This window comes from Syngnathus floridae, chromosome 11 (assembly GCF_059516105.1).
Source record: "Syngnathus floridae isolate MCC-2025c chromosome 11, RoL_Sflo_1.0, whole genome shotgun sequence".
Lineage (NCBI taxonomy): Eukaryota > Metazoa > Chordata > Actinopteri > Syngnathiformes > Syngnathidae > Syngnathus > Syngnathus floridae.
In genome coordinates this window covers 8,793,620-8,803,980 of record NC_142423.1, presented here as the reverse complement: position 1 = coordinate 8,803,980, position 10,361 = coordinate 8,793,620, and the positions used below count along the sequence as shown (strand labels likewise).

The 10,361-nt window shown below is 39.4% G+C and overlaps 1 protein-coding gene across 1 annotated transcript; it reads right to left on the bottom strand.

The window, feature by feature from the left end:
* Positions 1-167: 167 nt before the first annotated feature.
* On the bottom strand, positions 168-1,388 carry rpl29 (ribosomal protein L29). The gene is made up of 4 exons (XM_088389794.1): positions 1,297-1,388; positions 828-880; positions 615-679; positions 168-348 (listed from the first exon to the last, which is right to left on the bottom strand). Exons 2-4 carry the CDS (start codon positions 862-864, stop codon positions 214-216), a joined length of 237 nt encoding a protein of 78 aa, XP_088245920.1. The 5' UTR covers positions 865-880; positions 1,297-1,388; the 3' UTR covers positions 168-213.
* Positions 1,389-10,361: the final 8,973 nt, after the last annotated feature.

Genomic DNA, 10,361 nt, shown 5'->3' with positions numbered 1-10,361 from the left:
CACCACTCCAACACCACAAATTTTGCTTTACATGCCTTATTTTAAATGTTCAATTGACAGCCTGAGCTGTTGACATACTATACAAGAGAAATCACACTAAGAAATAAGAAACATTGCTTTATCATGATGGAAATATCGTACAAGACAAATCACACAAAGAAACTGTGTTTGTTAAAGCGTTGCTTTATTGTGACGGAAACACAAGCGGACAGATCATTTCTGAGCGACGGCTGGGGCAGGAGCCACAACCCCTGCGGCCTTGGCTGCCGCGGCCTTCCTCGCCGCCTTCAGGCCCTTCTTGTTGTGTTTCTTGGCAAAGCGCATGTTTCTCAGGAACTTGGGGTCGACCTACAAAGCAACAAAACTCTTCAGAAACAATACTTACATATAAAAGTGTGTGTGTGTGTTTGTCTCCTGTTGATTTTAAGATGTGATTATAATAATTGGTCCAAGAAGGCAATTAATGCCTGTATCGATTTTAGTGTGCAGTACATTTAAAGGTAACTTACGCTGCATGCCTTTGTTTACATTCAATGAACCCATGAAACACGTATGCAGCTACAGTTCAGCCCATTTGCCATTTTCTCATTTCAAATCTGTGCATTGACACATACCCCCCTGAGCGACTCATAGCGGTCGGTTCTGGGCTTCTTGATGCCGTTCCTATGGGCTTTGCGAGCTGTGGAGGGAAGAGGGCATGTGATATATACAGTATAGTGCATGGGCATCTCATGCAGTTCAGTGAAGGGAATAAAAAACTAGAAAAAAAAAAAAGCTGGGACTGATTCCATCAAAAAACGTAACAGAGAAGGAAGGCAGTGACTTACATTGGTTATGTGTCGTGTGGTTCTTCGACTTTGCCATTGTGACTCTAGTTTACCTACCAAAACAAAAAGGAGAGAGTTAGTCAATGCTAACAATGCTACATTTGCTGGCCACATTGATGCTTTGCTACAGTGCTTGACCAGAATAAAGCCAGAAGAATAACTTCTGTTATTTTAGAACAAGTAACATATTACACCGACAGCAAGTTAGCAGTAAAACGTCGGCTTTAATTTACAAACTTAATGGATTGCGTATGGCACGTAATTGTTTTAAACGCGAGATAATGCTAACAGCAGTAACTTCATACTAACTTATCCTTTTTGAATGGGATCGCATGAATAAAATAGTGCACCAGACGTGTGCTTTGTAACGTGATCAATTAAACACAGTGAGTGTTTATATGCAGACACCGTAAACACATACAGATTGATTTAGATTAGACAGTGAATCGTCAGGAAAGAGGTTTGATACCTGCTACGCGACCAGACGACAACCGGAAGAGAAAGCAACATGGATCCGGAAGTAAATAAAGTAGCGAGGACACGGCTCTAAATTACGATACTGCCCCCTGCTGTTGTGTTAGATAAGTAGATGTTCACGACGGACCACTAGATGTCCTCCTGTGCTCATGATAAATGAGATTAGACAATATTATGATTAACAAAAAAGCACGAAACTATTCATTGTTTAATTGGTGGATTAAACTGACAAAATTGTACTTTTGTTATTGTTCAATGATATTTAATCAATCCATTTAATCATCAATTTTAATTTCTGGGTTTCACTTTAATTTTAAAGATCAGAAATGTTTTGGTACTGTGCCATGTCTGGTACTGTTTTGTAAAGAACTGCATGAAAACAACACATATAAGGTTAGAAAGTCCCACTTTTTTATGCCACTGCAAACCAAAATGATCAAAACTAAACTTAAACACTGTCCTTGTCAAGATAAATTCCACAAGCAAAGAAAATAAACAAATTTTTCCTATTTAATATGAACCCCCATCCCATTTTTTTAAATGAATGCAAATACATTAAAATTTAAATTTAACTTAAATGAAAAATGTTAAAATAAATAAGATAACGTAACATTGCACCTGAATGAGTCAATTTTTATCTTAATGTACTTTGGACGTTTCTTTCTTTCTTTTTGATTGATGTCCATCATTTTCTACCACACCCGGTTATTGAGGTTGTTTCACTTTTCTTTTTTAAGTTTGTCGAGTCCATTTTAATCTTAATGTACTTTGTACTTTGTATTTCTCTCTTTTTGAATGTCTATCATTTTGTAGCACACCTGGTTATTGAGATTGTTTCACTTTTTGTTTTGAAGTTTGTTTATGCAATACAGATTTGACCATGGCCTTTATTTGTAGCTATGAGGTTTCAGGAAAAATGAATCCACTTGCTGCCAAACTAGCACCTCCAGTTTGGAAGTGCAGAGTGATAACAGCTAAGCTAAAATTTGGGCCGCCAGTTTGCCAAATTGCCTGATAATCGCAATCGGAGAAAGTACAACTGAAGCTGTATAGCATCTGTTATACAATTTCATATTTGGCATCTATCCCAGCAAGATGCCCTTTCAACATGCACATTGATCTATTATTGAGCAGTCAATCTACGTGCACCTGATACATTTATTGATTGGGAGAAAGGGAAGGGGGGCTTAGTTGTGTAGGCATTGTCAATAAGTTCACAACTGTTATCGTTATTTCAGCATAGGTTTCACTTATAAAACCCAAATATTTATGGTATGTATGATGAATGTGTAATTGTAATAAATATTTATTCATTGCTTATGTTTGTTAAAAATACATTGGAAAAGGACAAAGAAACAATATATTTGGGGGGTGGTCACAATTAGGTCATTTTTAATATTATTCAGTCCTACTCTCGTCTCTGGAACGGATTAAAAGCATCTCCACTCATTTCAATAGAGAAAGATGATTTTAGATAAGTATTTTGAGTTTTGTCACAAAATGAATGAACCTCTCATCTTAAGGCACCAAATCTGTTGATTATTGAGTATTAAAGTATGATACAAATGAGAATCCTTTCCTGTCCTTGCCCACATTCTCAACTGAGGTTGGGTGAATCCCAGCTCAAGCAGAAGAAATTGTGCAGCAGCAGCCTATATTTAGAGCCCCCGCCGTTTTGATCATCTGAGCTTCGCTGCTTGCTTTCCATTCTGCAGTATCGCTCCGCACTGCACTATACAGTCTTACATACACGCTCTATCCATCCATCCATCCATCCATCCATCCATCCATCCATCCATCCATCCATCCATCCATCCATCCATCCATCCATCCATCCATCCATCCATCCATCCATCCATCCATCCATCCATCCATCCATCCATCACTCCATCACTCCATCACTTCATCACTCCATCCGTCCGATCCACCAAACATGCATCACTCCTGACTATGCTCTCATCCTGAATTGGTTTCCATCATCCTGTGAGTGAAGAAAAGACAACACAAACCTGCTCGCTCAACAAAAAGTGCCTTTTCCTTGTGATTTCCACTGTGCAGAGATTGCATATCTCCGCTAAATTCAAATTTCTTCCCTGGAATTGAACACGCTGTTCTCAATTAAATCATCTCAGCACACATACGCAGCGTAATCCCAAGACGACGACTAATTCAATTACCGAATATGAAGGCCGTCTAGTCTCCGCTTGCTCTATTATTCAACATTTAGAATCAAACGAGTCGATGCCGTGCATATCTGCACTTTGTGTTTGTTATACACAGCAATTATTGCATCCATGGTCCCTATTTCCCAGGGAAAAAGAGTTTGAATATATGTGTGTTGTTTCATGGAGTGACTGCAGGGAGCGTGTGTTTGGGTTTGCTGGTACAGAAGAAAATTTGTTTGCTAGAAATACTGCAGAGTTTTTCTTCCCAAATTATTGCAATTAAAAGTACACCTGTATTTTGTCAGTTTTTATGATTTTAATCTCATAAAAAGTTTTTCCTTTTCCTACCACAAGGTAAAAATTAAAATATATGGCTTTTTGACTTTTTTTTTTTATTATGACTTCATTCAGTGACTTCTTAAATGATGACTTGAATAAATATAAATATGTTTGCTCGCGAAATTGACTTTATTTTATCACTATTGTAATATTATTACTTTTTCTATTACAACAAACGACAAGTTTTAAGTTTAGTCCTGCTGCTGGCTCCACGCAATTGTATCGTGTTCAGCACAAAAAAGTGAATATTTTTGCAGTGTTCAACCATTACAAGCATTGTAATATTAATTTTATATTTTAGTGCTACACAGCATGTGCTGCACACCGGCAGAACAATCATCCTCCTCCTGTCCTCATTTTTTCCTCAACACACTCTCTATTTGTTGTGACGCTTCTTTTACCCAAAAATCAAAACAGACTAAATTGCTCAAGTATTGGAAAGAATTTAACTGGAGAAAGTGGAGTTTGAGGAGAAGCAACCAGGAGGAGGTATTATTTGTGAGGAGCTCAGGTAAGGTAACCCAAAGGCAACGGGGAATAAATTGCTTGATGTTTCTCATCAGTAATGAGAGCATGCTCTCTGCACACGCTGACAAGGTGACAAACCCGGCCGGCTTTCAAAAATAGCTGCATCCCACAGCTGTGAACCAATTTATGCTTTAACACTGAAATAAAGCACAGCCGACTCACACGAGAGTGCTATTGTCTGAATTGTAGCATTTGTCATATTTTGTTGTCAGTTACTGTTTTGTGAGAAAATTTTGTTTTTTGTCAGTAATAAAATGTTTTTGTAACAAATAGTATTTGGAGGGGGTGGTTGACAATAGTGTTTTGTGAAAGGACAAAAACATTTTTCCAGTGATGACATGTTAAGTTTTTGTGACAGAATAATGTTTTATACAGCATTTTTCTTAACTTTTTCTTAATGATTTAGCAGAGAAAATTATTTGTGACAAAATGTTTTAGTGTATTCTTTTTCGAGTGTTTTGGGACAAAATACAGCATGAAATATAGCATATTTTAAGGTTTTTGCCCAAAATAGTGTTATCAAGTATGAAAAAAATGTAATGTTAAACAAAATACTGTTTTAGTGAAAAAAACAATGATTTGGCAAAACCTTTTTGTAAACAAAAATATAAAAATTGTAACCGGCAGAGAAGTATTTCTAACATTGACATTGAATTATTAGACCTGAATTTTTTATGACAGACATGAAATATGACTAGCGCTCCATGCAATAATGAAAACTCTCATAATGAATTACGACTCAACAAAGTCCCCCATTAATGAGGTCGTGGGCGGGCTCAACAAGATGATTGGTTGACCTGCAATGTAGTTCAACCAGTGAATAGTGGCAGCATTGTGTGCAAATGGTCAAGAAGTAGCTGTGGGTCCACTGGAGCTGTCAGGAATGGTTGTGTTCCGTAACGCTGACGGGTTCAAGGGTTAGCTTGAGTGTCGCTGATGGGAAGAGAAATGAATCATCTCTCCCCCTACCTACCTATATCCCTCCCTCCCTTGCGTCCTTCCAATGTTGCCTGCATAGCTTCATATACTGTGGCATGCGGCCTTCATTCAAATCCTCTCATTCATTACTTTGCGCCAACCAATCAGAGAGCTGTGTCCCACTGTTGTCTGCGGTCGTCTCTTTCACTGGTTCATTTTTTTTTTTTTTTTTTTTTGCTGCAGGATGAATGGAATCTAAGTGGCAAAGCACACAAGCAGAAAGATGCAATGGTGAAAAGAAAATATATCAATGACGTTATAAAAATGAATGTGGACAGCGATGTCTGCAAAGTGTTTTGTGCGACGTGTTGTATCACGACTTCACATAATTATTTTTCTCTTTTTTATTTCTCTATGCAAAAATACTGCATGTGGGGTTGTTTTGTGACATAATATCCCTTTGCCCCCCAAAACTATATTTTTGTTTTGAAGCAGAATAGCAGAATGCTTTTTTAAACACATTCATCTTTTCTGTGACAAAATTGTATTGCTACGGACAAAACAAAAGCAACTCAACATAACAAAGAGATTTCTAATTAGTTGAATGCTATTACAGTGATTCCCTACCGTGCCATGTCTAAGCATTTATGACACAGTACACACAGTAATACGTTCTCACAGGACACCCACGCATAAGCACACTCTGTCTTCAACTTGCCACTTTGCAGGGTATTTTTAAACTCCTGTTATACAATCTGTCTGATATTTCTTACAGAAACAAATCTGTTAGTATTACAAAAACAAAGCACTGCTTTTAGAAGAGAATATTTGGAAGCCATCCATCCGTCTATCCTAACATGCATCGCTCCTGACAATGCTGAACTCTCAACGTGTGGCCTTTTGCTCCGCTGTACTGCATTCTGCTTGTGTTAGGACGCATGTAATTATCTTGTATGGAGAATGCTACTTACTGCCGGAAACCCCCATTGCTAAGTGCTAGTTGGTGGTACAATTAAAAAAAAAGAAAAGAAAGAAAGGTTCTCTCTTTCTTTGTCCTTTTCTCGCTCGCTCTACATGCATCTTGTTAACGACATACAACACTGGATGCAGGTGGCTGCCTGAACGAGAAGGTGTTGATGAAACACTCGGCGGAAGAAAATTCATAAGTTGTGTGAGCCGCTGTGGCTAAGAAACAATACACTATGGGACAAATTCATTAAAGGCTAATCTAGAAAAAATAAATTGGTATGGAATTTTAAGGATCTTTTCCCCATACATTAATTTTAATATCACAATAAAATTTACTGGCAACTTAGCTTCCTTTTCAATATGGCCCTAAATAGCAAGTGAATGGTGGCCAACCGAGAATCGTCTGGATTTTATAGAATTGCGTAATGGCCGCCCTCCCGTTGACGATTAACTGCATGTTGGTATTATCAAAAAGTCAAAATACATTTTACATATACATATGTGCACGTCATTATGAATGCTTGTTTGTTGCTTGTGACCAGTCCAGGGTGTACCTTTCCATTTGCCACCTGTGATAAGCTCTGGACGACCCGTGACCCCAATGAGGACAAGCACTTTTGAAAACGGATGGATACAGAAACACACGAAAAATTCTACAGCATAATCTGTAAACATGAAACTTATAAGCGCACAGTTCATTGAGAAAACAAAATTGTTTGAACCGATTCTCATTTCCGTGTGGATACACGTGAACTCATCGGCAACTCCTGAAGATGTTGATCTTTTTTTAATTTTATTTTTTCATTTTTTTTTTTTAGTTTCCCTGCATGGCTGCTGCTGCTGCCTCGTGTTCTCCTCTGCAGAGGCCATGTGATCAACGCGAGAGGAGGGGCGGGGCTCAGAGGCAATGGCGGGCCGAGGAGAGAAAGTGATGCACGGAACACAATTACACACGCATTCATGTGCTGGCTAATGCATCTCTTTTTTGTGTGAGCGTGAGTCCCAACATGCTTGATGGTGACAGACACACACACGGACACACACTCGCATATGCACACTGCTGTACGTTGTGGACTATGTCACGTGAAATAAAGCGGGAATACACTCTGCACGGAAGCGGGAGTGAAGGCCACTGATGTGTAATGTGCAGCATGTGGCTCCATTAATGAATGAATAGCATGCAGCTTATCGTGCGTGTGTGTGTGTGTGTGTGTGTGTGCATGTGTGTGTGTGTGTGTGCATGTGTGTGTGTGTGTGTGTGTGTGTGATAGTGGAATTAATACTCCCTCAGACCCTTTGTTGCAAAGAACTCTGTAACCTACTAGAGATATGAATGTGTGCATGTATGTGTGTGTCTGTGCGTGTGTGTGCTTAGAAGGGAAGCAGTCAGTGTTGGCTAATCTCCTCTCATTCAGCCTCGACTGCTTCATATACCATTCAAGTAAAAGCCACACAGGGATGGGAGGGGCTAGGAAGCGAGTGAGAAAATAGTGAATAGAGGCAGCCAAAGCCAAGGACCATTACTGTCTACAGTTCTCTTATGAATGAAGATGCATACAAAGTGTTCTAAACTTATTTCTAAGCAAAAATGATGAAGCTATATTATATTTGGAGAGGCGTGATCAAGGATTTAACATTCTGGTGATTTTTTTTTCCAACAGCGGTAGTTAACTGGTGAGATGAGTGATGAGCTATTCATATGACACATACGGTTAGTTGCGCATGAGTGACTGACCTTTTTGACGATGAATATTTTGTTGTTGTTATAACTCTAATGTGCAAAGTGGTTAACATAAATATCTATAAATTTCTGGCCCATATAGCCATGGCATTTAGTGTATGTATATAGTGGATATAAAAAGTCTACACACCCTTGTTGAAGTGCCAGGTTTTTCAAGAGGGGCATGTAAAAATAACTGGAATAATATGGTTGCACAAGTGTGCACACCCTCCTCTGACTGGTGATTCGGCAGTGTTTCTAATTAACCAGTCACATTCAAACTCACATTAAATTGGAGACAGCAACACACTTTCCACAATTTAACTTGGCTCTGATTAACCCCAAATAAATTACAGCGCTTCCACTTGACTATTCTAGACATTTTTTCTTTCTTGGAGAAGCCTGGCAATTTCTGTGAACACTGACTTCTATTTCGACTATTACTCAAATTTTCCTCCACCTTGTCTTATCTTGCAACTCAAAGAGCAGAAAAACAGCCTCAGGATTTTTTTTACTTTAATTATTTCAAGGCATTGTGTTTATCGCTATTGTTCATAGTGCAACAGCAGTCATAATAGCATTTAAAAGGTGGCACTTTCACGCATAATCAAAAAAAAGCTTGAAAAGGGTAAATCTGTCTGTGCAAACGCTGATTCCTCCCTGTAATATAAAAACATGGCCATTTTTTTTGTACTATGTTAAAAACTGATGAGGTGTGCAATTGTTTTTAAACGTGAAATTCAATCTGTTGTTTTTGTGCCGAAGCAAGACCTGACCTGCACATCCCGCGAGACCAGAGAACCCGAAGGCTGCCAAAAGCTTCTACAAACGATCGATTCTCTCGTGCACTTTAAATGTAATCCAACTCCGAGGCCTCGTCTTCCCGCTGTGCCATCTAGCAACGTTACCTCCATTGCCCCTAACTGGAAATTATTGATCCGTGCGATTACGATGTGTTCTCATGACTCTCCGGATGGGAGTTTTATTGTTTTAGCGGCGGCATCTGGTTTCTGGCAAGGTACGGGGGAGAAGAAAAAAGGAGAGATGGACAAAAGATGGGAAACCAGAGAGAGAGCGAGAGAGAGTAATGAGTTCAATCGATACACTAAAGCATGACATCATCATTGAGGGCTTCTGCCAGGAACCGCAAGCAGACCCCGACCATGAATCATTAAGCATATCCTCTAGTTGATTCCAGGTTGATGGTCTGGGGCTTAACCAATGAAGAGTGACTGGACCATCACCCCGAGCCATATAGCACTCTTTGTTGACGCTGGCAAAGCCAAAAAGGTCATCGTACTAATTACATCTCACAATACACATCTCTGTCCTGGCTGCTTAGTATTACATTAATAGGTTGAAAATAATAATTGAAATAGATAAATCAACATGCACACGCAAACATACGTACAAACTGACATTGAAAATGGCATCAGTGCTCAGGTAACAACCAATCACAGCTCACTTCTTTTCTGAGTTTGGTCATATGACATTCTTAAGCTGAATCATGATTGGTCATTGCCCCTGAGCAATTATGATGTCATTTCCAGTCGACAGCAAATGGCAAAATGGCTGCCCCTGAGAGGGTTTCAAACAGGTGAATTTTGCTGCTTAAATCATATTCTAATGTTAATCAGAATGCCGTAATTAGACTTGTCGGACCGCATAGAACATATTATAACAGAATTTTTGACTTGAGTTTCCCTTGAAACAATTGGCTGAACATTTTTTTTTGTTTTTTGATCGTGACAGTGTACATTTTCTATGTGGAAAATTGCTCAAAATAAATACAACATCATATTTCTCTGCTCTAGTTTATTCTTCTCATCCCTTTGTCATGTCACTTTTCCTAATTTGGGTCATGAATTAGATCCTATCCCATACTTCAGTATATTCCACATCGAGGTAAAGCCTTTGGTGGAACAAACACTTGGTGGAGCCTTGTTCACCTCAGGGGGTCAGCTTGGAATAGCAAGGCTGGCATATGCCTCTACTCTTCATCTTTTACGCAGGGGATCAAAAGAATCCCATGGTGAAAGCCCCTCCACTATCTCTGCCTCTGGCTCCCAGAGTGGAGAAGCCACCGCTTATCCAATGAGGTTAATCCCAACATTGCTGCCACCACACACAAACACACTCCCATTCAAACCCAAGTGGTTATCACCGTGCCCCAGTTGCCATAGTGACAGCCAGGGTCGCATCTTATTGTGATGAAGTGTGAAAATGTGTTATGGGGGTTGTGTGTGGGGGGGGCAGGAAATACTCAAGCTCGTCTGTCAGCACTCCATGCAGAAATAGGCCTGATGAACACCTACTCACACGGTGGAGAGCCTCATTTCCACCGAAGATAAGAGTTTGAGTCACCCGGACAAGTCAGACACCACCATTATTCACCTTCTCCTCCAAAATCAATCACGC